General features: G+C 46.2%; 1 protein-coding gene across 3 annotated transcripts; it reads right to left on the bottom strand.

The window, feature by feature from the left end:
• Positions 1–552: 552 nt before the first annotated feature.
• USP18 (ubiquitin specific peptidase 18) lies at positions 553–27,167 on the bottom strand. Of its 3 annotated transcripts, none has more exons than XM_060165697.1 (11): positions 27,136–27,167; positions 18,766–18,873; positions 17,520–17,616; positions 15,905–16,050; positions 10,720–10,799; positions 10,311–10,457; positions 9,859–9,954; positions 9,256–9,423; positions 4,742–4,873; positions 4,228–4,277; positions 553–2,358 (listed from the first exon to the last, which is right to left on the bottom strand). In XM_060165697.1, the coding sequence occupies exons 2-11, from the start codon at positions 18,767–18,769 to the stop codon at positions 2,313–2,315; spliced, it is 966 nt and encodes a 321-aa protein (XP_060021680.1). In that variant the 5' UTR covers positions 18,770–18,873; positions 27,136–27,167; the 3' UTR covers positions 553–2,312. The 3 variants fall into 3 exon arrangements, 2 of the variants coding, with proteins under 2 accessions (XP_060021680.1, XP_060021679.1); XM_060165696.1 differs by lacking the exon at positions 27,136–27,167 and adding an exon at positions 26,822–26,846; XR_009543427.1 differs by lacking the exons at positions 553–2,358; positions 4,228–4,277; positions 27,136–27,167 and adding an exon at positions 26,822–26,846 and having other exon boundaries at positions 4,828–4,873; positions 9,086–9,423.

Genomic DNA, 27,167 nt, shown 5'->3' with positions numbered 1-27,167 from the left:
AGCCTGCGTGTCTGGAGCCTGTGCTCCGCAATGGGAGAGGCCCGTGTACTGCAAAAAAAAAAAAAAAAAAAAAAAAAAAGATGAGATATTTAAAATCTATCAGACTGACAAAAATTAAAACTTACTAAGTAATTGGTGTTAATTGGAGTCAACTTGGCAGTGCCTACCACAGTTTTAGACACTCATGCCCTTTGATCCAGTACTTCCACCTCTCAGTACCTGCAGAATATTTACTCATGCACAAAAATACATCTAAAGGTGTTCATTCGCTCTGCATTTTAAACAGTGAAAAAATGGGAATGTCCTCAATATTTACCAATATGGGAATGGGAAAAATATAGTGTATCTATTTATGGGTTAAATGTAACAATTTAAAAGAATATTATCCATCTGTATGCAGACTTGGAAATTTTCCTAAGACATTATTAAGTGAAAAAAAAACAATGAGCAGAATAATTTGTACAGTAGAATTTATGATGTAAAAAGTATTTGTATCTGCTATATACACGTATGCAAATGCCTAGAAGGAGGCCTAGAGGGATATACACATTTTACTACTCTGAATAGTATGCCCTACAATTCCTATCCACTTGGAATCTCAGAATGTGTGAACTTATTTGGAAATAGAGTCTTTGCTGATGTAATCAGACAAGTGAAAATGAGGTCACGCCAGATTAGGATTGGCCCTAAGTTGTGGCTGGTGTCCTTACACTAAAACACACAGGGAAGACGGCCACGGGAAGACAGAGGTAGAGACCAGAGTGACCCAGTGACACACAAGCAATGACAGGCAGGGCCGTACCACCAGCTGCCAGGAGAGAGGCCAGCCAGACTCTCCTTCACAGCCTCCGGAAAGAACCAGCCCTGTGGCACCTCGAGTTCAGACTTCTGGCATCCAGACTGTGAGAGAATAAAATTTCTCTTGTTGTTAGCCAAGCACTTTGTGATAATTTGTTAATGCAGTGCTGGGAAACGAGTACACACCTGTTTAACAATGTTTACGTCTCAGGAAGAGGTTCTATCAATATATTTTACAGTGAGAATTTATTCTTGCATGGCTAATTTTTTGCCAAAAAAAGTAAAATAATAAACCACTCACATTTCACGTTGGAAGTTTTGGCCCCTGCCACTTACCAAGTATGAAACCTGGAGCAAGTTGTTAAACATGTGAAGGACTCAGTCACTTCATCTGTAAGACGGGGCTGTCCACATACTCACCTCCCAGGTTGGTACGGATTCTCCCGGGACCCCCCCCTCACCGTCCATGTTCTTCCTCTAACGTGGTTCCAGAGACTGTGAACGCCCTTCCACCCACTCTGCCATCCTGTCTCTAATCCATGTCGCCAGCCCTGGCAAATCCATTTTAGGAAAACACCACTAACTGTTCCTTTCCTTTTTGAACGCTTTCCAAAAAAAAAGAAATTCCTCATTACTTATTAAATTAAACCCAAACTTCTGAGGGTAGATCAAGACCTTCTACATTCTGAGCCCCACTTCCCTTCCATCCAGGTGTGTGGATGACCTTTGGACCTTGAACCTTGCCCTTTCAAGCATGCCACTGGGTATGCTTCTCCCTGTAAACTAACTGTCCTCACTCTAAGCCCCATTTCAGCCTTCAGCCTTCTCCCATGGCCCCCAAACAGGAGAAATTTCACCTTCCTTTGAATTCCTGTAGCATTAACCCTTAGTATAACCCCCATTAAACTAAAAACTCCTTTTGAGAGAAAGAACTTTATTCATTATTGTGTCTGGCACACCATCTCATGGACAGTAGGTGATCAATACATATTTGCCAAATAAATGAATAACAATTACAAAGTACTTGAGTTTTATGTAATTGATACAGGTTCTAAAATTTTTTAAATTATAAAACAGAAATGATATACAGTCAGTACCAACCAGTACAGTAACCTTAGCTGTAAAATATGGAAATAGTTCCCTACCACTGCCCCTTGCCACCTGACTGCCCCCTGCTACCAGTGCTGGCCTGGTTTCTACTCCCCTGGGAGCCCCTGGGCTCCACAATCTCCCAGCTGAAGGACCACCACCTTGTACAGCAGGAGTACTCCAGACCTGATGCAGCCATGGGGCCAGGGTCCACTGGTGGAAGTATCCACTCTGACTGATCCAAACCTGCACAGTGTCACTGTTAAGTATTTTGATAACCACCACTGATAATAAATAAAGTTTAATTAAACAATTTCAAAACAGTGCCTCTCCTCACTGCAGAATATCTTAAAAGAGTCTGCAGATCCAGGAACAGAAAAGGAAAATGATACTCTGCAGGTCTCTGAAGGTTTAGGGTACATCCATTAGGACTCAATCTTCATGTAAACCAGAAGATATGCAGTTTCCCGCCTAGGAAGAAAACAATTGCAACAGTGTCACAGAAATGAAACATTCATAGTTAATTAATACATTATTAATTCACGATAGGACACCCGTCAGAAAACTTTCCAGGTTATTGGATCAAGTCTTCATATCCATCACCTTAGAGGGGACAAAACTGGTGACCTGGGAAAATAACTATTATTAAGCTGCTAGTTAACGTCTCAATCAGGGGTTGACAAACTATGAGCCTGTGAGCCATATCCAACCCTGTTTTTGCAAATAAACATAACTGGAACAAACCCATGCTTATTCACCCACGTATCATCTGTGGCTGCTTTTGTGCTGCAGAGGCAGAGTTGAGGAGTTGCGACAGAGACTTTGTGTCCCAGAGGCTGAAACATTCACTCTCTGGCCTTTTACAGAGAAAGTCTGCCAAATCCTGATCTAAATAATGGGTTATCGGGACCTCCCTGGTGGTCCAGTAGTTAAGAATCCACCTTCCACACAGCGGTTAAGAATCCGCCTGCCAGTGCAGGGGACATGGGTTTGAGCCCTGGTCCGGGAAGATCCCACGTGCCACGGAGCAACTAAGCCCATGCACCACAACTACTGAGCCCGCGTGCCACAACTACTGAAGCCTGCGCGCCTAGAGCCCATGCTCCGAAACAAGATACGTCACCACGATGAGAAGTCCATGCACCGCAATGAAGAGTAGCCCCTGCTCGCCACAACTAGAGAAAGCCCATGGGCAGCAAGGAAGATCCAATGCAGCCAAAAATAAAAGTAATTAATTTTAAAAAAAAATCCGCTTTCCAATGCAGGGGACATGGGATCGATCCCTGGTCAGATAACTAAGATCCCGCATGCCGCAGGGCAACTAAGCCTGCGCGCTGCAACTGCTGAGCCCGCATGCTCTGGAGCCTGCATGCCGCAACTAGAAAGAAGCCCGTGTGCTGCAATGAAAATCCCTCGTGCCACAACTAAGACCCCATGCAGCCAAATAAATATTTTTTTAAAAAATAATAATAATGGGGGATCACTGACAACCAAAAGGTGACAAAGAGTGGGCATCTAAGGAGATGCTTAGAAGAAAAGGAAGAGAAGACGAAAGGTACAAGGTGGAGGCGGGGAGGATTCCAAGCACGAATTTCACCTAATTCATTAGTTTCCAAGTGAAGGCCTACGTGTGCAGCTGGGGTCATCCTGCACATCATGCTTAGTGTACAATGTCATCTCTAAGCTTAGCAGGAAAAACTTACAAAGTCTCTGCTTTACCTTCACCCAGCTTTTTTCTCTCCAGCTTCCCCTCTGTAGTTATTGATTTTTAACAATTTAGTTATTGTTATTTACTACATGCAAGCCACTGTACCAGACAAAGAAGGAGGAAAAGAGTGATCCTTGCCTCCAAAAAGTTCATGGTTAATGTGAAAGAATGTTATGTAGGCGAACACTTACAGAGCAGTGGGATCCTTGCTGTAAAGGAGGTGAGCTCCAAATGCAGGGAAAGCATCTGAGAAGCTCCTACAAACCTGCCTGGATGCTGCTGGGAAGCCTTTACAGAGCAGGTGGGCACGAGCAGAAGTACTGAAGCATGAGAGGGGGGTTGCCGCAGTGACAAATTAGGAAAAGGCAGTACAGGCCGGGAACAGCCCACGCAAAGCCACGCACAGCATGATATTTGGGAGCCACTTATACTTCAGTACTGTTGGAGTCTAAACTGCAGGAAGAGCAGTGTGGTGGGTGGTACTGAAAGATGAGGCTGAGCAGTATTCACCAGAGGGCCATCCAAAGGCGAGTGGCAGCTGAGTCCGTGAGTGTTTCATAGAGTAGCTAGCACCCTATGCTGCTCAGGGTGTGTGAGCGCGTTGGGACCCCACCACCCCAGTGCTCTCTCACCAGCGGTAGCTGTGATCTCCATAGGTACACTGGACATCTTCCCAGGACACCTGGAAGCGCACAGACAGACAAGGTGAAGCGGCCCTCCCTCACTCACCCAGACAAACCCACCCCCGTTACGCCCATGACCTGGATCACCTAGTGACAGGTGCCATGGGTATGAAGTTTCTTTAGTACACTGTCCCTCTGTTTAAACTTGGTGTTGATGAGCCAGGATTTTCTAACTCTTTCTGACTCTTCTTGCTTTCAGTAAGCTTCCCCCAGAGCACGAGGCTACAGGGCACTGAGCCTAGAATCCCAAAAACCTAGACACTGAGCTAAGTGGAGTAGCAGAACGCTGTAAACCAGACAGGGACTCCATGCAGAAAAGGGCTTCAAAGCCCACGAAAGGCCACACACACAGAGAACAGGACCACAGCGTGTCTGGGCCTTGAGGGCCCATCTAGTCCTGGCTCAGAACTTATTAGAGGTGCAGAATCCAGGGCAAGAGGCAATTCTGGAAGATGTTTCTCACCCAGCAAACGTTGGAGTCGTTGAAGCAGAACCATTTTCCATTCACAGAACTCCGGACATAAGCACAGTAGTGACCGAAGTCAGCCTTCCCCACATGGGCAATCACAGCGAAGAGTTCATACTGTCCCCCACGCTGAAGGACACAAGGACAAAGAGAGCCCCATCATCCCTCCTCTTCTGACCCTCGTCTAGGAGGAGGAAACTACTTCATCGTGCCTTTGCTCATTCAGTGCCTTTCTCTGCCAGGCACTGGTGCTTCCAGGGCACTAGAAAACCGTCTTTGACCTCAAGACTCACAGCTAATTATGCCAGAGCTGTAATCCCATGTTTTATACCAGATGCATTTGGAGGTAAATTTGGGAAGAACCACTTTTTGCCCCAAAAAGGAGAAGGAATGACCTGCTGAGGAAAGCTCCCAGAGAAGACGTGCTTGAACTGATCCTGAAGGGTCATCATGGCACACGCGTGATGGAGTATGGACCAGGAACTGTGGCGGCCCGGTGGGAACAGAACAGTACACCCGGAAATGCAGCTGGGGGTGCTGGGAGCCATGGGATTAACGTCCACAAAGGCCAAGTCAGGAATCAGAACTTTATCCCGAGCAGCGGGAGCCGTCGGAAGGCTTTACGCAGGGGAGCAACATCATCGGATTTGTGTTTGAGAAACACTGAAATAACGTGGTGTGAAAAACGGACTGAGAGTTCAAGTGAGGCAGAGCCAACGGGACAAGTTAGGGAACCACGATGGCATGAGGAAGAAGTGTTGAGAGCCCAGCCATTACCCCCGGGAGCAGCCAGTAAACGATAATAAGCATTATTAACACAGCAATTACTAGCTGACTGCCAGCACCTGGCCAAGTCTTCCCGTGCATTGTTCCATTTAACATCCACAGCAAACCTGTAAACTGGGCGCCAGCATAAGTCCTACTTTGCAGACGTGGAATCTGAGCTCAGGGAGCAGAGTAATTTACTCCAGGGTCAGAGCTCATAAAGAGAAGAGGCGGGAGTTTAACCCAGGCCTGCCCGGCTTCGAAGCCCAAGCTCTCGACCCCTATACTGAGGAAGTGAGGGTGAACGTAGAGACGAGGGGACAGATTTGTGCAAAGTTAAGGAAAAATAATAAGTTCCTTTGCAACTGATGGATATAGTGGTGGGGGAGCAAGTAGGGGGCACTACAAGGATGAACCCCAGATTTTTGGCTTGGAAATTAGGAAGACGCTGCTGCTATAAGGTCACACATGGAACAGAGGTGTCTGGGGATGAAGACAGTGCATTTGGGGACCGTGTGACAGCACTGAGTAGGAGGTGGACACACTGTTTGGAGGTCAAGAGTGAGACCTGAGCAGGAGACAGGGACTGGAAGTCTTCAGTTTGAGGTGATTGAAACGATGAGAATTAATGAGATGACATTCAAAAAATGGGAAGAAAAAGGAATGGAATTAAAACTAAATGCCAATAAAAATGGGCAGGAAAGGATCCAGCAATGGAGAAAGAAACCCCAGGAGAGAGGCCTAGAGTAGGCAGACTTTGAAGGAGAATAGGATCAATAACAGAATATCACAAAAAGATCAAGTAAGGGAAAGACCAAAAAGTATTCACTAGGTTTGGCAGTAAGTCTTTCTACTCCCTCAAATCTTAGCAAGTCAAGATGAGAGAATTCTCTGTGAAAAGACAACAGTGGCAAGAGAGAGAGTTTTCACTGATTGTGAGCAAGATCTCCACATGAGTTGGGAAAATTGTACTTGTTTTCTCAACACAGTCAAATAATATCTCTAACCTGACACTTTGAAACAAGATCGTGAAGGGGACAGGATGAGGGTAGGACAAACGAAGCTTAGTCCCCCAAAAGGGAGGGCTAAAATCATTCTCTATTCTCACGTGGGGATGTTACACTGGATTTTTTTTTTACATCTTTATTGCAGTATAATTGCTTGACAATGGTGTGTTAGTTGCTGCTGTATAACAAAGTGAATCAGCTATACGTAAACATATATCCCCATATCCCCTCCCTCTTGCATCTCCCTCCCACCTTCCCTATCCCACCCCTCTAGGTGGTCACAAAGCACCAACCTGATCTCCCTGTGCTATGCGGCTGCTTCCCACTAGCTATCTATTTTACATTTGGTAGTGTGTATATATGTCAGTGCCACTCTCTCACTTCGTCCCAGCTTACTCTTCCCCCTCCCCGTGTCCTCAAGTCCATTCTCTACGTCTGACTCTTTATTCCTGTCCTGACCCTAGGTTCATCAGCACCTTATTTTTTTTTTTTAGATTCCATATATATGTGTCAGCATACGATATTTGTTTTTCTCTTTCTGACTTACTTCACTCTGTATGACAAGACTCTAGGTCCATCCACCTCACTACAAATAACTCAATTTCATTTCTTTTTATGGCTGAGTAATATTCCATTGTATACATGTGCCCCATCTTCTTTATCCATTCATCTGTCGATGGACACTTAGCTTGCTTCCATGTCCTGGCTATTGTAAATAGTGCTGCAGTGAACATTGTGGTACATGACTCTTTTTGAATTATGGTTTTCTCAGGCTATCTGCCCAGTAGTGGGATTTCCGGGTCATATGGTAGTTCTATTTTTAGCTTTTTAAGGAACCTCCATACAGTTCTCCATAGTGGCTGTATCAATTTACATTCCCAACAGTGCAAGAGGGTTCCCTTTTCTCCATACCCTCTCCAGCATTTGTTGTTTGTAGATTTTTTGATGATGGTCATTCTGACTGGTGTGAGGTGATACCTCATTGTGGTTTTGATTTTCATTTCTCTAATGATTAGTGATGTTCAGCATCCTTTCATGTGTTTGTTGGCAATCTGTATGTCTTCTTTGGAGAAATGTCTATTTAGGTCTTCTGCCCATTTTTGGACTGGGTTGTTGGTTTTTTTTGATATTGAGCTGCATGAGCTGCTTGTATATTTTAGAGATTAATCCTTTGTCAGTTGCTTCATTTACAAATATTTTCTGCCATTCTGAGGGTTGTCTTTTTGTCTTGTTTATGGGTTCCTTTGCTGTGCAAAAAGTGCAGGGCAATCTCTGGATCTAACTCTCAGTTCACGAGAAATACCAGGGCTAGAGGAGTATGTCAAATAAGACCTGCCAGCCAATTCTGGATATACACTTAAAAAAACCTTCAAGCAAATAAATTTCAAGGAAAAGAAAAGGAGGGGAAGCATCAAAGAAACTTAACCTGAAGAAGAAAGAAAGGCAAGGGGGAGGGAGGGAGGAAACAAAGGTAAGCAAATACAAGTGTAGACTTTATTTGGCTCTAGATTCAAACGAAGCAAACAACTTACAGGACAGTCAGGGAAATGCAAATATTTACCGGCTATTAGAGGATATTAAAGAATCATAAGATGGACTTGGTCTTGTTTAGAAAAAGAGTGCTTATTCTTTAGAGAGACATAATGAAATGCTTACAAATGACATGTATGGTGTCTGGGATTTGCGTCAAAATCATCCAGTAGAGGTTTGGAGAAAGAAGAGGATGGGGTGTAGGTGAAGCAAGAGTGGCCATGAGTTAGGTAACTGTTTAAGCCGTTGGTGGATGTGGAGATTCATTCTATAATTCCTCACAAGTCTTTTCAAGAGGAAAAAAAATTTTAAGATATATTTCATTAGGTAGGCTGTGCAAGTGGAAATAAGGAAACTAGAAGGAAAGAAACTGAGAATCCTATGAAATGTACATGCCCTGAACAGGGAAGGAGCCACTATAACACGCTGTCAGGCCTCAATTTTTAAAAAACCATGGTTCTAGAGCATGGATAGTAAACCGCCCAGGGGTGGAACAAAACAGAAAGTCCACAAATGGACTCACATACGTATGGGAATAAATGTAGCATTTTAAACCTATGGAGAAAAGACATTTATGTCACTTTTTTCTCAGAATTTCCCAACAATTCATTAGCTCAAGACAATTGAATCCAACTTGACTCTGAATCAATTTGGCCCAACGTGCTGGCTGCTTTCTTATTATCCCCAAGGTAAGCATAAGCTGCCGGAAGTAGAACGTTAGGCTGGGGCTCTATTTAGAACCCAGGGTGCTGTGGTTACCTGTGGCTACGTAAGCACTGCACATCCTATTTAAAAGGAAGGTTCTGACTTATGGGTTCCTTCCCTCATTGCTGTGAGGTAGATGAGTACAAATCCAATCATCAGAAATAAAGTCTTTTGAATCTTAAAAGAAATGCAACGGCCAACAGCAAATGTTGGTGGCAACGTGAGGCTGACAGCCCATCGCTGTTATTCGAGAGACTCGGGTTCCCATCACTAAACTCCTTTTTTGAAAAACAAGTGTTTCTCGAGTGTATGAATATGTTTCCATGAATCATACCAAGCCGTTGGTGAGCGTCCCTCCCTCTGTGTCCCGAGCTCGGCCACCGGAGAAGAGAAGGATGCTCAAAATGCATCTCTGGTGATCTTGATGCCAATCATCTCAGGGGAGGGAAGACAAAGGATGGGGTGTCTTACGTGGGGGGTGGAAGGGACACGAGGGGCCTTCACCTGCTCCTCAGCAGCGCAGGGCCCTCCCTCCATCTCAAGGAGCTTATTTAGATCCAAGTTCTGGGGGAAACACAGTGAGTGGCAGATTTTTTCTGTCCGCAGATTTTTGCTGGAGAAACGCATGAGGTGGATGGTCAATGTCTGGGGCAGGTGGGTCAGTGTCAAGACCTGGAAAAAGCAAAGTCACCATGGAGACGAGTCCCAGGCACTTGAAACAGGTCGATTCCGAGAAACACCAGGGCCGACGGTATGTTCTTCTTCCAGAAAAGAAGGGAGCGGAATGGAATCACACGGTAAGGGCCCCGCCTGCTGGATCTGCTGGGCCTCCCACAGAAGGCTCAAGAAGCCCAGGGCTCCGCCCAGGAACCCAGGGGAACTACGGGGTCTGCTCCCCTCCCAGAGGAGTCTGGCCCTGAGGGGAAAACAGCACCTGCTCTTGTGCCTTCCCCCCTCCGTCTCAGTGATGGGGTCCGAGGAGCGTGCCCACAGCCCTGGAAGTCACAAGCCCCAGGATCCCCAGCCTGAAGGGATTCCCTCCCTCAGTGGGAGGCCCCCAAGGGGAACCCCAGACGGGCCAGAAGCACCCGGTTTGGGAGCAAGTACCTGCTTCCAGCAGGTCTTCTTCTCACAGTTCCCACAGAAGCACATGTCCTCGCTGGACAGCTCCCTGGGCTGGAAGAAACAGCGGAGGGCGTCCTCCTGTCCCAGGGGAGCAAGGGAAAGGCAAGGTTATTACCTTCTGGGTACAACCCCTCACCCTGCCGACGAGCTTAAGCTTCTCTCCTCATTTTCCCCAGGTCCCCTCACATCCAGCCCAGCGTGGTACCTGTGCCAGGGTCTCAGGAAAGACCTACGTTTTGGAGGAAGCAGTGAGGATAAGGGGCTATAGGAGGAGAAACGTTTTTTTCCCCGCAAATGAAAGGAGAACTTAGCCAGTGCCATGCAAAGGAAGCGGAAATGATTTTTTAAAAGCCAAGGGTGGATTAAAGAAGGAAGGGGGCACCAGAAGCTCTGGGCTGTGTGGGAACAGAAAACTCCCCACAAGGACCCCTCACCAGTGTTTTCAGGGGCTTTGAATCCATGTCGAAAAGAGAGACGGGGAGGGTCAGCATGCTGCTGCTTCTGTCACTCTCCATGGCACATCCAAGGCAAACGAGGGACTCCCTCACGCGAATGGCATAGAGGGCCTGCAGCCTCGCTACCTGCAAAAGGGAGGGGGAGGAGGATGAAAGTGCAGAGAAAGCCGCGAGTAAGCAGGTCCGGCCAAGCTCCAGCGCCGGAGCCACCGCACACAGCTCCGGAAGGGCAGCCGCTCTCCGCTCGCTCACAAAGGCGTAGAGAAATCACAGCAACTGCACTATGCAATCGTGATAAGCATTTTACATGCATTTCCCCTTTCAGTCCTCTCTACACGTCACACGGACAGCATCCTCACCTTCTGAGCTCTCTCGTTCTAGGACTTACCAAGTCCACATCTGTGATTTGGTCTTTAATCAGGTTCCAGACTGTGAGGTAGAGCTGGGCAGCATCATGCTGGACAAACACTGGCCAAAGAGAAAAGTAACGCCCAGGGTGAGGACCCAGGGACACCTGTCCTGCCCTCCTGCCCCAGCTACCTAGATGCATGCGAACACTCGTCACGTTGCCTTTCCCCGCTTTCAGGCTAAGTTTCCACAGGATGTTCGGTCATAAAAATGAAAGATAAGCTTGGTATTGATTTTGAGAACTCCTTTTAAAACTCAAAGTCCAGCCCCACTGCATCACACAAGTCTTCTGTCCTCTGAGTTGCCACCCACCCCTGCTGGCCTCCGCTGGGGAACCCAGCTACACAAAACCAATAGTCAGTGGTGGATTCTCTCCTATGTCCCTGCCAAGCCTCCAACTGGACTCCTGTGGCCACTGACTTCTCTATGCCTCTCCGTATTTTCTTTATTCACTCCCCTTAAAATTGAGCAGTTTCCCAACACTAATACCTGACCCAGGTCTTCCCCAAAGGTGTACGGGAGAACAAGAAGGGAAATAACCTTCTCAGTGATAGAAGGTGCTAGCGGAGAGGAAGCAGGAATAAGCCATGAATCCTACACACGTGAACATCAGGCTACAAGCGGTGCACAGGGGTGAATGAATCCATGTTCCCGAGTTGCAAAGACGTTGCAAGAAAAGGTATTAAATATTCATATCTACTATCTCAACACCATTTCCTCCATGATACTTATCACAATCTGTACTTAATGTTTTGGGGTTGTGTTTTGTTTTGGCCTGTGTCTCTCCTCTAAACTGTCAGCTCCATGGAGGCAAATGCTCTGTCAGTCTAATTCCCTTACCAGCTCAGTAACTGGCACATAATAGGTGAACATTACATATTAGTTGAATGGTTAATTAATCCACATTCCAAGCTAATAATCCCAAACTGTAGACAAGCAGCCTGGTAGCAGGCTGCACTGATGCAGTCTCCAGGGAATTATTTTCAGAAGGCTGTCCACCACACAGGACATAAAGGGAGTCGCGTCAGCTTGCCACGTAGAGCCACCTTGCCACACCTGACCATCCCAGAGCCAGAAGTCCCAATTCATCTAAGAAATACAGGGATGCTTGCCCAACCCATAACTTCCTTCACACCTGCTACGTGCAAGGCATTGCAGAGGCCAGAGAAATTTCCTATCCCCAAGAAACCTATAGTCTAGTGGGAGGCAAGTATCCATGTACTCACAATTCAAAGAAGAATTTAGGGCCTCCCTGGTGGCGCGGTGGTTAAGAATCCACCTGCCAATGCAGGGAACACGGGTTCGAGCCCTGGTCCAGGAAGATCCCACATGCCGTGGAGCAACTAAACACGTGTGCCACAACTCCTGAGCCCACGTGCCACAACTACTGAAGCCCGCATGCCTAGAGCCCGTGCTCCGCAACAAGAGAAGCCACCGCAATGAGAAGCCCGCGCACCACAAGGAAGAGTAGCCCCCGCTCACCGCAACTAGAGAAAGCCCGCACATAGGAACGAAGACCCAACTCAGCCAAAAAAAAAAAAAAAATTAATAAATAAATTTATTTTAAAAAAAAAAAGAAGAAGAATGAGAAAAATTCCCCAGGTGTACAAACTGCTATGGAAAGCTAAAGAAAGGTGACATACAACTAGGACAGTGGAGTGCAGGTCTCTGTAAAAGCAGGATGCCTGCTTTCACCACTTCTATTCAACACAGTACTGGAAGTTCTAGCCAGAGCAATTAGATAAGAAAAGAAATAAAATGCATCCAAATTGGAAAGGAAGAAGTAAAATTACCGCTGTTTGCAGATGATATAATCTCATATGTTAAAAGACTCCACAAAACAAAGCTTTTAGATCTAATAAATGAAATTAAAAACATGATACAAAGTCAACACACAAAAGTCAATTGTATTTCTATACATACATGAACAATAAACAATTTGAAAATGAAATAACACAAACAAATCCATCTATGATAGCTTCAAAAACAATAAAATACTTAGGAATTAACTTAACCAAATTGGTAAAAGACTTGTATTATGAAAACTACAAAACACTGCTGAAAGAAACTAAAGAAGTCATAAATAAATGGAAACACGTTCCATGGACTAGAATATTTAATATTATTTAAAAGTCAATACTACCCAAAGCAATCTACATATTCAATGCAATTCCTAACAAACTCCCAATAAGATATTTGCTGAAATAGAAAAACTCATCATAAAATTCATATAGAATCTTAAGGGACCCCAAAATGCCAAAACAATTCTGAAAAAGAATAACAAACTAGAGGACTCACACTTTCTCATTTCAAAACTTACTACACAGCTATAGTAAGCAAAACAGTGTGGTACTGGCATAAGGACAGACATACAGATTGATGCAATAGAATAGAGTCCAGAAATGAATCCTCCCATGTATGGTCCAATAATTTTTGACAAGGGAGCCAAGAGTATACAGTCGGGAAAGGATAGTCTCTTCAACAAATGATGCTGGGGAAACTGGATATCCACATGCAAAGAAATGAAGTTGAACGCTTCTAACTGCATATACAAAAATTAATTCGAAACAGACCAAGGACCTAAATGTAAGACCCTAAACAATAAAATGCTTAGAAGAACACATAGGACAAAAGCACACGACCTTGGATTTGGCAATGACTTCTTGGATGTGACACCAAAGGCACAGGTAACAAAAGAAAACACAGAAAACTTCAACTTCATGAAAATTTTTTAAATGTATGCATCAAAAGACAGTATCCCCAGAGTAAAAAGGCACCCCACAGAATGAGAGAATATATTTGCAAAGCATATATCTGATAAGGGATTGACATCCAGAATACATAGAACTTTTAAACTCAACAAGAAAAATAACCCAATTCAAAAATGGGCAAAGAACTGGAATAGATATTTTTCCAAAGAAGACATTCAAATGGCAGTAAGCACATGAAAAGATGCCCAGCATCACTAATCATTAGGGAAATACAAATCAAAACTACAATGAAGGGCTTCCCTGGTGGCGCAGTGGTTGAGAGTCCACCTGCCGACGCAGGGGACATGGGTTCATGCCCCGATCCGGGAAGATCCCACATGCCGCGGAGCGGCTGGTCCCGTGAGCCATGGCCGCTGAGCCTGCACGTCCGGAGCCTGTGCTCCGCAACGGGAGAGGCCACAACAGTGAGAGGCCCGCGTACCACAAAAAAGAAAAAAGAAAAGAAAACTACAATGAAATACTACCTCACAGCCCTTGCAGCTACTTCAGACCCCCTGCAGCTCTCTCCAAGGATGGCACAGTAATCGAGGTCGTGGACCCCAGCAGCCTGAGCCAATGAGATATCACACCCACCCAGAACCAGAGCCACCACAAGCCTCACACCACTACACCTGGATCACAGCACACCCCAGCTGCAGGTGAAGGTCCTTCTTAGCAAAGTCCCTACACAAGTCTACAGGGATCATGGACAATCAGGGAAACATGATACCACCAAAAGAAAACAGTAAACTTCCAGTAACTGAAACCAAAGAAATGGAGATACCAAATTGTCTGAAAAATAATTCTAAATAATTGTTCTAAAGATGCTCGGAGAGCTACCAGAGAACACAGATTAACAATTTAAATAAATCAGGAAAACAATACAAGAAAAACAGAAGTTCAACAAAGAGATAGAGAACATAAAAAAGAACCAAAGGGCAATTTTGGAGCTAAAGAATATTGAACTGAAAAATTCAACAGAGAGCTTCAAAAGCAGACTGGACCAAGCAAAAGCAATCAGTGAACTAGAAGGCAGGTCATTTGAAACTGTCCAGTCAAAGGAGCAAAAAGACTGAGAAGGATTGAAGAAAGTCTATGGGACTCCATTAAGAGAAACAACCTACACTTTAATGGAGTCCCAGAAGAAGAGAGGGGAAAGGGGGCCGAAAACTCATCTAAAGAAATAGTGGCTGCAACTTCCCAAATCTGGGAAGAGATTTAGACATTGAAGTTCATGAAGCTCACTGGTCCCCAAACATACTCCCTTTGAACAGATGTTCTCCAAGACACATCATAATACTGTCAAAAATACTGTCGAAAATCAAAGACAAAGAGAGATCTTAAAAGCAAGAGACAGGAAGTTTACCACCTACAAGGGAACCCTCATAAGACTATCAGCACATTTCTCAGCACAAACCTTACAGACCATGGGAAGGTGGGATGATAGGGCAAGTGATGAAAGGGAAAACTGCTGATAAAGAAAACTGTACCCAGCAACACTGTCCTTCAGAAATGAAGGAGAGACAAAGGCTTTCCCAGGCAAAGAAACACTGAGAGCTCATCACCACTAGACCTGCCTTACAAGGACAGCTGAGAGGAGTTCGTCAAGCTGAAATGAAAGGATGCTTGTTGTAACAAGGAAAGAGACTGAATCAATTCAGTGGGAAAAGAGTAGTATTTTCAACAAATGGTGCTGGAACGATTGGATGCCCACATGCAGGAGAATGAAGTTGGACTCCTATCTCACACTATTCACAAAATTTAGCTCTAAGTGAAACATGGATCTAATGTAAGAGCTAAAAGTATAAAACCTAGAAGAAAACAAAGGAGAATGACTGCTAATGGGTATGGGGTTTCTTTGGGGGGTGATGAAAATTTGCTAAATTTAGATTGTGGTGATAATTGCACAACTCTGTGAAATACTAAAAACCTCTGAATTGTACATTTTTAATTGACTGAATTTTACAGTATGTGATGTATATTTCATTAAGGCTGTTAAAAAAAAAAAACTAAGCTATTTAAGAGTTTCCTTTTGTAGAACACAGTTTCTCCTCATGAATCCTTTATTCTGTTTCCCTAGAATCCTTTGCCTGCAGTTGAATCAGCTTTGAGGAGACTCTTAGGCTTACTTACTCCACCAGGAGGCAGAAAAAGGGTGAGTGTGGAAGTAATACATGCATAGATAACATCAGTGCTGCACCTGGAAGATGGGGGTTCCTTAAGATATCTCGCATCCACACACGTGCCTCCGACACAAGGGTTTCCTTCCTGTTCACTCACTGAGCCTCAGTCCCCCTCCTCTCCTCTCCTCTCCTCTCCTCTGCTGCCCCCTCCCGCGTCCCCTCCCCCTCGCACTCCCCTCCCTCTTAGAGCACCAGGCCAGGATCCTGAGCTCCTGGAGGAGGACCGCCTTACGTGGTACACTGTACATCTGGAGACAGTAGGCCAGCCCCATGGGTCGCACCGCTTTCTCCCGGCTGTCCTGCATCTTCTCCAGCAGCAAGAGCAGCTGGAAAGGGACACTTCTCCTCTGCTCCGCAGCTCCCCTTGGCACTGTCATCCTGCCGAGTGAGAACACCCACGAACCTCCCTGTCCCCACAGTTCCCAGTGCTGGGGGCACACCACAATCACATGGGAGAACTTTCAAAAATCTCACGTCCAGGCCACTCTGCAGACTAACTACATCAGAATTTCTGGGGGTGGGCCCAGTTACCAGGATTTTTAAGTTTCCTAGATGATTTAGACATATAGACAAGGTTGAAGAGCTACCGTGTTAGCAAATCAGCTATAGGGGAGTATCCTCTCAAGAGGGGAATCAGCACAGCTGCGGCCTCACCCCTCTCCCCACCCTGCATGGCAGTCACACCAAAACGAACGGCAGGTGCAGTAGGTCCTGCACCTACAGCAAAATGGCCAGCCTGAAGTTCTCCAAAGGCCAAAAGCAAGTATGACCTAGGCCCTGGGAAGGACACATAAAGGAATGGCAGTGTATCTTGGCAATGGTTTGTTTAATCACTGGCATCTCTCAACTGCCCATGCCCATGGAAGGGGAAAAGGAGAAAGCAAAAGGCAGAAAAAAATGAGTGATAAAGTTTATGTATGTGAACATATACATATGGGCGTGGTGCTTGCGTTCCCAAGGAAATTTGCCTGTCAGTCCTGGCGGAGTCTCAGCATGTCTCTGCAGAACAGGTTGAGAAGAAAGAAGGGTTCTCGGGCTTCCCTGGTGGCACAGTGGTTAAGAATCCGCCTGCCAACGCAGGGGACACAGGTTCGAGCCCTGGCCGGGAAGATCCCACATGCCGCGGAGCAGCTAAGCCTGTGCACCACAACTACTGAGCCTGTGCTCTGAAGCCCGCAAGCCACAACTGCTGACCCTGCACACCACAATTACTGAAGCCTGTGCGCCTAGAGCCCGTGCTCCGCAACAAGAGAAGCCACTGCAACGAGAAGCCCGCGCACCGCAACAAAGAGTAGCTCCCGCTCGCCGCAACTAGAGAAAGCCCGCGCACAGCAACGAAGACCCAGCGCAGCCAAAAATAAATAAAAATAAAATAAAATAAATGTTTAATCATTTTTTAAAAAAAAGAAAGAAGGGTTCTCAGGATGTGTATACTGTGTGAGTGTGGATGTGTTTCACTTGAGAAAAATCAATAGACTCATAGACCTGCCCGTTGATTAGACACTGGCAGGGTCCCCACTTCCTTTTAAGCAAGTCAGTGGCTGCCAATCTGGCTACACTTTAGAATCACCTGGGGAATCTTCCGAAAAGTACGAATGCTTGGGCCTCACCCTAGACACCCACCTAGGCCCCAAGTGGAACCAAATATCTGGGGGTGGGATCAGCATTTACATTTTTTAAAAATCATCTTAGATGATTATAGTATATCGTCTAGATTGTGCAGAGCAAGATCTTTTCTCTGTTAGCTTTTGGAAGTAGACTTCTAAAAGTCCAAACCACTGTGAATAACTGAATAACTGAAAACATAAAATAATATACACATTTATCTGCCTGAACAATTGCCTTACCTCTTCAGTATCTTGGTGAATTCCACGTTCATAACGAACACCTGGATCAGGGAGTTAAGGCAGCAGGTCTGCCCAATGTTGTGTAAACCGACCGGGCCTATGAAGAGCAGAGGGAAGATACTGAGGGAAGCCCTGCCACAGAATTCAAAAAACACCAAACACTCCTCCAGACCCTCCTAAGGACATGAAACACTATAAGGTACTCCCAGAGGCACAAAGAATTCACTAAGGAGCTTGGAAACAAATTGGAAAGGAGAGAGAAACACGACCCTCTGCAAAGTGAATAGCAGCAGAAGTTTTAACAGTCCGTTAGGAAAAGAGAGGCCACAAGGAGGTGTATCACTCGTTGTCAAACTTATAACCCAAGCAACAGTAAGAGCAAAGGAAGAGAAACCTTACAGACAGTGCACTGGGGAGAACTAGGGGCCCTGCCCACCCAAGCTGTCCCTACAGAGCTGGCTCACAGTGGGCATCTATGGGCTCAGGGGCGAGAGTCATCTCCCAGGCAATCTACTCTGGGCCCCAGGGGTAAGGCCCCTGCCCAGGCCCTACCAGGTGGTGGAAGGGAATCAGAAGAAAGCTCTGGGGGAGATCCACCTCATCTAAACTCACCTTGAGAGGCTGGAAACCACGAGGAACTTATGAGGATGTGACAAAACCAAAAGGTAGTATTTCTCTGACCCACTAGCAACCAACCTCCCCTTTCCCACCCAACCTTGGGCTCCGCAGACCCCACAAGGTGTGTAATTTAAGAGGGAGGGAGTCCACTAATCTCAGAGCTCCCGGGGAAAGGGCTCTGGTGTACGAGCTGGGGCAGTAAGAACGTAAGAATCCATGGTCAGCAGGAACCCGATCAGCAGAAGCACCTTGTCACCAGACACACTAGCACCCAGGGGAAGGCTGGGGGCCACGACATGCCAAGCACAGGATTAAAGCAGCTTCCACAACAACCTCATTATTCTTCCCAACAATCCCATGGGCTCAGGAGCATAATCATCCCCATTTCACAGAGGCAGAAGTGGAGGCACAAAGAGCAGCAATCATCAACCACAGAACTCTACGGCCCAGCGGACGAGCAAAGCGTTTCTGCGCAGTCAAGAGAGAAGACTGGGGTTCTCGGCCCATTGGGAGCCCGGGCTCGGGGCTCCCTGTGTCTCTTCCCATTGCTGCTCCCGTCCTTCTCCTAATGGGCTTTGCTGAGAAACGCTGAGACAGCCAAGACCGGCCTAGGGACCCGGAACCATACCCATCAGCAGTCACTCCAAGACCCCCGGACGGCAGCTGCAGGGCGTCTTCAGGACGGCGCGACCTCACTTCCAGGAAGAGCTCTCATGAGCCGGCCTTGGCCGGACCTCTGTGAAAACACACCGCAGAGGAAAGGATGAGAGAAGGGGAAGCATATCCATGTGATCAGTTCTGATCCCCAAGAGCCAGGCTTGGGGGGAGATCAGTGTCTGGGGAGACTGGCCCGCCAAGCTCTAGGGCGAGAAACGACAACTCGGTGAGACTCCGTCCCCTTGGTCCCTCATTCCCACTGTGTCCTCATTGGGACCCACGGCCCCAGCCTCTGCCCTGGGCCCTCTGTTCTGGCAAATGGTTCGACATTCACCAAGGGGTCCAGACCAAGACACCTGGGTCTCCCTGTTCCTCACTCCCAGGCCCTCCACTGCCTGAAGGCTGCTCAAAGCCCTCTCCTTGCTGTCCACACGCTGGCCCCAAGGAAGCCCGTCCTGGCTCCTGGGGAAGGGGCTGCTGTGAACACCCATGCGTGTTGTACACAGGGCCGTTCAAGTAACTGGGGCTGGGAACAGCTATGTCTGCCTGTAGCGGGAGGTGGTGACCACTCACACTCCGGCGGAACAGGAGCCCTTCCCCAGGCCACCGGATGTTGGTGGTCGACGGCCCCCAGCTGAGGCCCCCTCCAGAATTCACCCCAGTGAAGAAAGCTGGCCCGGTTCCTATCCAGAGTCTGGGCGATGAGGGGGCCTAAGGGCCTTACCACCTGCCTGAAGGGTCACCCAGCCCCCGAGCTCCCCTTGGCATTGGCTGAAGCCTCTGTCACAAATTTTGGGAGTTCACGTCCTCCGTTTGCCCACCTTGCTGTGCTCACCCTCTGGGTGTCGTTCCCAAGGGTGCTCCCCAGCAGACCTTCCCCACGCACAGCTCAGCTGGGACTACACCGTCAAAGGAGGGCAAATCAATGGCAGGGCCTTGAGTCTATTGAGCTTTCTCAGACAAAACCCACACACACGGGGTATAGAGACTTCTCAACGGGCTCCACCAAGAAATGCCGAGACTCAGCCAGGACTGGCTGGCGAATGTCCTTGGGAACCCAAACACCATGCCCATATGTATATATTCACATACACAAACTTTCTGACACATTCTTTTCTGCCCTGGGCTTTCTCCTTTTTCCCTTGCATGGGCACAAGCAATTGAAAGAGGCCTGTAATCGAATATCCTTGTTATAATGTGAAATGGAAAAAGCAGTGTATTTTCAACCATGTCACAGTGACGCCTGATACAGCAACAGAACATTGCAGAATATTCTGGCTGTCTTCAATTTTTTGCAGTTATAAAAAAACTGCAGTGAACATTTTTAGGTATAAAACCTTTTTCTACCTATGTGATTTTTCCTCAGGCAAACCAAAGGCCATAGACACAACAAAACTGCAGCTATAAACCAGGTCATGTTAACCAGAACCCACGTCTTCCTGGCAACACAGGCTTCAGCCTGTGAATTCTCCCCAGGTGTGTGGGAATCTCAGGAGGAGTCTCTTGTGTTTTGGAGCAAGGTCACAACCACCATACCCTGTCCCTACCTGCCCTGGAGTGCCCACTGGTGTCTGCAGGGCACTGCCCGACACAGCAATCCATGCACAAAGGTTCCCTCATATCTACAAGCAGGGCCTTCACGTGGAAGTGGGATACAAGCCCAGTCCTCCTACTGCCTCGTGCCTTTTCATTTCACCAAGTTCTTCAGCTTTGCGGGAAGCCATCTCTCCCCAGGGCTCAGGCCTGCCCCCGGGTCTAAGCTTGGGCACAACCCATGCTCTTTCCTCAATTGCTCCTCTGTCCCCGTGCAAATAAACCTGTGGCCTTCAGATACAACCAGACGCTAAATCAACGTCTAGGAGAGGGGCCTCCCTGGCGGTCCAGTGGTTAGGACTTCGCCTTCCAATGCAGGGGGTGCGGGTTCGATCCCTGGTCGGGGAGCTAAGATTCCACATGCCTCGCGGCCAAAAAACTAAAACATAAAACAGAAGCAATATTGCAACAAATTCAATAAGGACTTTAAAAATGGTCCACTTCAAAAAAAGTCTTTAAATATCTAGGAGATATTCTTTTTTTATATAAATTTATTTATTTATATTTTTATTTTTGGCTGCATTGGGGCTTTGTTGCTGAGCGTGGGCTTTCTCTAGTTGCGGTGAGCAGGGGCTACTCTTGGGCTACTCTTCGCTGCGGTGCACGGGCTTCTCACTGCGGTGGCTTCTCTTGCTGCGGAGCACAGGCTCTAGGCACACGGGCTTCAGTAGTTGTGGCACACGGGCTCAGTAGTTGTGGCTCGCGGGCTCTAGAGCGCAGGCTCAGTAGTTGTGGCACACGGGTTTAGTTGTTCCATGGCATGTGGGATCTTCCTGGACCAGGGCTCGAACTCGTGTCCCCTGCATTGGCAGGTGGATTCTTAACCGCTGCGCCACCAGGGAAGCCCTAGGACATATTCTTAAAAATATAATTACAAGGTCACAGTGTACGAAGTTTAAGGCTCTTAATATACGTAGCTAAATGACCTGCCCCTGTCTGTACTCTAGCCAGTGGCTCAGAGGCCCGTCAGGATTCAGTGGTTTAATGAAGTGACCTAAGTTCACTGATATTCACGAGGGCAGGGTTCGTGGGAAAAGTGAGTCTGGATCTGAGTTTATTAAAGAGGAAAGGGTATGGTTTAAAATAAGGGGCACCTTGAGGCAGGGCAGGTGTTATGCAAAAAAAGCCCAGGGGTCTGGGGGAGAAGCATGTGGGGAAGAGTGTGCAAAGGGCTGTGAGCAGATCTGCACAGGTGAACCCAAGCCAGGACTGGAATAAAATGTAGACATTCCAGAATTTTAGTTTTTATAAAAAGTAAGTGGTCACTAGTGGTCAGGGAAGTGCAAACCTTGACCATAATGAGATACCATTTTACACTATTCAACTGGCAACAGTTAAGAATTCTGATGGAACCAAGTGTTGGAGGGGATGTAGATAAATAGGGTCTTTTATATACTACTAGGGGAGGGTGTAAAATGGTACAGTCGCTTGGGAAAACAACGTGGCATCATCTTTTTTTTTTTTGTGGCATCATCTTGTAAAGTTAAACATTCACTTAATTTCAACCTAAAAATTCAAAAGAGAAATTCTTACATGTGTCCCTGGAGACACAAACAAGAATGTTCATAGCAGTGCTGTTTGTGCAGCAAAAACATGGAAACAATCCAAGCGCTCGACCCAAATGTCAGAAGAGTGGGTACGTGAGCTGTAATAAATTTACACAATGAAATAATATTCCTCAGTTGCACCTGAGTGAACATGTCACAATAGGGTGAATCTTAGAAACACAATGTTGAGTCAAAAGGCAATTCTTAGAAGAAAATATCTAGTATTTCTTTTTGTAGATTCAAACTCAAGGAAAATGAGACACTATGCTATTTAGGCATCAACGTGCATGTGTGACAAAGATTTTTAAATGGATAATGAAGATCAAAAAGACCAGGCCAAGGACTTCCCTGGTGGCACAGTGGTTACGACTCTGTGCTCCCAGTGCAGGGGAACTAGATCCCACGTGCATGCTGCAGCTAAGGAGCCCGTGAGCTGCAACTAAGGAGCCCGCCTGCCGCAACTAAGACCCGGAGCAGCCACATAAATAATAAATAAATAAATATTTAAAAAAGACCAGGTCATTACCTCCAATGGGCAGGCAGAGGGATGAGAGAAGTAGAGAGCATGTAATCGCCAGTAATGTTCTAGTTTGGGGGGAAGGGTTTCATAAGTGTTCATTTTATCATTAATTAGTTAATTAATTAATTGGAACTTGGAGTCAAGGCCAGTGGTCTGAGGCAAACAGACATGGTCTGATGCGGGTGTGGAGTCATTCTCTGCAAAGAGCACGCACACAGCCCAGCAGCGAAGGCACAGCTAACTCAACTGCTGACAGATCTGAACCACAAATCACTTCCAGGACTTTCCCCAACAAGCTCAGTTTTAATTGACTAGAGAAGTCCTTAAGGCAGATGCCCTTAGATCTCTCTCTCCAGTGAGAAAAGCAGAAGCCAAACCAGGCATGGGAGTGTCGGCACTGCCCCCTAGTGGATACATGGGAATGTCCCGGTGGACGTGGGCTGAAGACAGACTGCCAAGGCTGGTACCAAGTAAACAGACAGGAGCACACACCCAAGGACAGATAATAAAAGACCTAAAACGAAAACCCTGAATCATACCGAAAGGCCAGTCGTTCCCACCTACTGCCAGAGCACTTAATGATAGTGGCATTGCATCCAAATGCATGCTAAACGTTGTATGAAGACGTACATTTTTCAGATGAAGTAGAAAAGTACCAAAGCATGGCTTCACTTTATTATTATTATTCATCTGAGATCTGCTCCTTGGCCTCAGCCTTTGAAAGGCCATCCACCAAACGCCCACCTCAGTCCCCTTCTGGTGTCCCTGCGCTGGTACACAATCAGTGATCACTTTGGTTACCACCCCATGTGACCAGTGTAACAGAAAGGGGGGGGGGTCACTTGGATTAACTGTTAATATCTGAATATCCAGTTGCAAATGATCCACACAACTTAGGGTAGAAAATCTCATATATTGTACTTTGTATGTTGAGATATAAAAGCATAATTTTCACTGCAAAAGAAAGATGCTGCAACAGTGAATGGTCTGGGCCATTATATGCATTAAAGTATTTTAAAATCTTAAAAAAGGAAAAGAAATTAATACATATAGTAAAGAGAGAGTTTGCTAAATAGTTTATAGAGGATATTATATCTTTTTGGCTTACAACTTTATTAAATTTTAAAAGTAATTGAGAATAATAGAGTTAGACTGTATCAAGTCTAACAGAGTTAGACTTTGCAAAATTGTTTGGTATGCCAGCCTTCTCATAATATTAAACAAAATAATCTTTAAGAATTGTATTTAAATTTTAATTATTAATCCCAATTAAGCCATGAGTCTTTCAAGAAAAAAACCCTTTTTGCAAATTCTTCACATCTTGTGAAGATGAATTAAAACCAGAACATCAACTTTACCACTTATCATGAGGAGGAAAAACTCCAAACATATCTACAAAAAAATCAATAATGAAATCATCATTCAATCCAGGTGTGATAAAGAATATAAAAAATCTGAAAGAACCAAAGCACCCAAAACACAGCTTGTTCTCACTAGTCAAACTTCAAAAACCACAGACTACACACGTGAATCAAGCACACTGCTCTTTGTAATGTTTGGTCTACTTATGGAGGCTAAAAACTGTTGTTCAAATGATGGCTTTAGATTGTCACTCAGTTTAATAGTTGGAAATAAAACTCTCAACTTTTGACAGTTACCCAAACTATGAATCCTAGGGACAACATTGCTCTGGAAAATACATTCCTAAAAATAATTTTCCTGAATTACATTCCGCTGTGCGCACACACACACACACACACACACAAAAGTGATCGTTTTAAATGTGCTACTTCTATATCATGTATATCAGGCATCTGAACAGGCAGAAACAACCAGAGCCTCTTTTAAACAGAACGGTGGGTTAATGGTGAGTTCGGTCGATTCTCTCCTTGCAAGTCTGATTGCAGAAATATTTATAGACTGGAAAACCAGTTTTTTAAATGTCAACGCCATACAGTTGTCATCAACAGTGGAACAAAGAAGATGAAGGCTATGAATGGTTTGGGAATCACACACTTGGTCAGGGCTGACTTGGTGAGTACACAACCTGTGTAGCTGCCCAGACTTGCACTCAGAAGACCCCGGCTTGGTTTAATGCTCTCCTGTTGCAGTCCTGAAATTCTTCACAATTGTTTAATAAGGAGCCCCAAGTTTTTACTTTACTAGGGGACCTACAAGTTATGTAGACTGTCTTGTATATAGTGTTTTGTTCACATCCTTCAGTATGCGTACAGGAGGGTAATTACAGCACAGAAGAATGTAACAAGAAATCCTGGTCAGAGGAGAAAGATGGGGAGACGGTTTCATCATCCTTCATCAGAGACTTTGGAATAGTCTCGTCAAGTACTTATGTGAGATGTTCAAACACTATGGGGTAGCAGACACTATGTGTTTAAAGGGCTACTAAGACAGTAACGACCACGGGGTTGGGGGCGGGGGAAGCCCTAATGCTGTAGTTTTCAGAACTTAGCGCCTGCAGTTTGTTCACTAGAAACTACTGAAGTAACCACACTAAAAGTCTTCTTGAGAATCCAAATATTTCTCATGCGATAACTGCTGTAAGATCCTCCCGTTCTACAGTCCCAGTGATGTGCTGAAATTACTGTGCGTTTAAGCAAAGGTGAGGGGCAAATGGCCTCGACTGTAACCAAACACTGAGTCTAACACTCAGCCCTTCAGTGTTCTGCCAAAAGGTGCAAAAGCTTTCCTGAACGCAGAGATTTTCAGTGCGTTTTCTCAATTAATGGCTACTAAGAGTTCAGTTCTTATCTGAAGGGGAGCTGGGTCCTCAATTTTTTTCTTTTGTTCTGCTAAAATATTGGCAACCACTGGTCCAGCATCTTGGAAGCAGGTAGGCAGGTCTCTGGACCGGCAGCAACAGCATCACCTGAAGTTTGTTAAAAAGGCAGGATTGGAATCTGCGCAAGCATTAAGGTTGAGAAGCTGTTCTAGACAAGCACTGACCAAGCTCAGGCTGCAGGGGACTGGCCACCGGCATAGAGGATTTACTGCAGACCAGCTACCTTCAGGTCATTTCATGAAGACTGTTTTCAGTTCAGTCCCAGCGTTGCTCTCCCTAAAGGTGCATGACTCCCGGCTGCTTTATTTCCATTTAAGGGGTCACCAGTGAAGACCTCCTGGTGTTACTTGTGCAGAGAGATCTTTCAGTCCGGGTACACAGCAGCAGCCAGCTACTGGGAGTGGACACTGCCACAGCCAGCCTGGACGACCACTTGGCAACATGTACCGCAACCTTGAAAATGACCCCAGTGGACGCCTGTCATTTCTGCCAGCCCAGTGCCCCACCTTTTGGTAGCATACTCACCTCTTCTTTACAAACACTATCTCCACTTTCAGAATATGAGTACTGGGTGGAGCCCACACGCACAGTCCGGCTCAAAGGCCTGGCCACTCAGGGCCCAAGGTGACTGTTTCAGCAGTGGTCACGTGACCCGCTCAGGGCTGCTCATAATCAGCCTCTTTTTAAGGCGTTTTAAGCCAGAAGAACAGAAATCAGACCATCTTTGCCGGCACAGGAAGAAAAACCACCAGCCCAGGAAAAGAGCCAATGACACAAGCCTCACAGTGTTCTAAATCCAACCCATCATGGCAACGACAGATTCAGACCTCATTCTTAATCATTCGTGTGTGTTTCTCAAGTGATGGTAATGTGCCGGGCACACAGATTAGAACACTCCAGATGAAACCCATTTTCCCCTTTGCAAGCTCATCATTGTGTAAAAGTGCCCAAACTGTGCAACACATTTCTTTTAGTGAAAATACAAAAAGCGGTTTTTTTTTTTCAGTTCTTTGATAGTGATCCAAAAACCAAGATGGATCTGTGCACCTGTATTAGTCCGATTTGTATGAGCACATTAGACCACCTGGATGTCTAGGCCTGAATCGTCCGCCTCACTCTCACAATATAACACCAGAAAGATATGTTTTAAATATTTGCCTCTTTTTTGAACAATTTCAAAGTATAACTACCTCAATGCTGTAAAGCATGAAGTTAAAGGCTCCGCTTTAGTTTTCAAAACACTTTGAACCCAGATTTTTCAGAGGTCATAGAATAGAATTTTAGGTTTAAAGGTCTAAATTTAGCTTTCTTCCAGGAAAAGGGGGAGACGGTAGAAGGCGGATTTTGCAATTTCTTCTTTAATTAGAAACAGTCGTGCAAAAAAAGTCCAAATAAATATATCAGCGTGGGAAATTTTCACTGATCTAATATACGTATTAACGAATACAGACCATTATTATAATTCGCTCAGCCCCAAAAAATCCCATAATTATCCACGTGGCATTTGAGCACAGCCCTGTTGTGCCTTCCCTGGAAAGAAAGCCTCCAAAAGTATCACCAAACTTGCCTCAGGTGCAGCGAAGAGTCAGACCCGCGCTGCTAAGTTGGATGAGGGAGAAACTCAGCAACCGCGTCCGGACCTCCAGGCAGCAGCGTGGCGGGCGCTGCGGGCGGGGTGAGCGGGGCCCCGTCTGTCCCCACCTAGGTCCCCAAGTCTAGGTCCCCAAGTCTGTCCCCGCACCTCTGTTCCCACCTCAGTCCCTGCGCCTCTGTCCCCGCGCCTGCCTCCGCGCCTGCCTCCGCGCCTGCCTCCGCGCCTCTGTCCCCACCTCGGCCCCCGCGTCTGTCCCTGCGACTCTGTCCCTGCGTCTATGTCCCCACCTCGGTCCCCGCGCCTCTGTCCCCAAGCGCCG

The sequence above is a fragment of the Lagenorhynchus albirostris genome, chromosome 11 (assembly GCF_949774975.1).
Source record: "Lagenorhynchus albirostris chromosome 11, mLagAlb1.1, whole genome shotgun sequence".
Lineage (NCBI taxonomy): Eukaryota > Metazoa > Chordata > Mammalia > Artiodactyla > Delphinidae > Lagenorhynchus > Lagenorhynchus albirostris.
Note: the sequence above shows the minus strand (reverse complement) of the source record. Positions and strands in the feature narration are given on the sequence as shown.

Bases quoted from the DNA above. Each gene is read 5' to 3' on its own strand.
- USP18 (XM_060165697.1), bottom strand. The intron at 10,458-10,719 runs GTAAGTCCTAGA...TCCCTTTTGCAG, and splicing joins AAATCACAGATGTGGACTTG to GTAGCGAGGCTGCAGGCCCT. The intron at 9,955-10,310 runs GTGAGGGGTCCT...CCCCTGGGACAG, and splicing joins CAAAGCCCCTGAAAACACTG to GAGGACGCCCTCCGCTGTTT.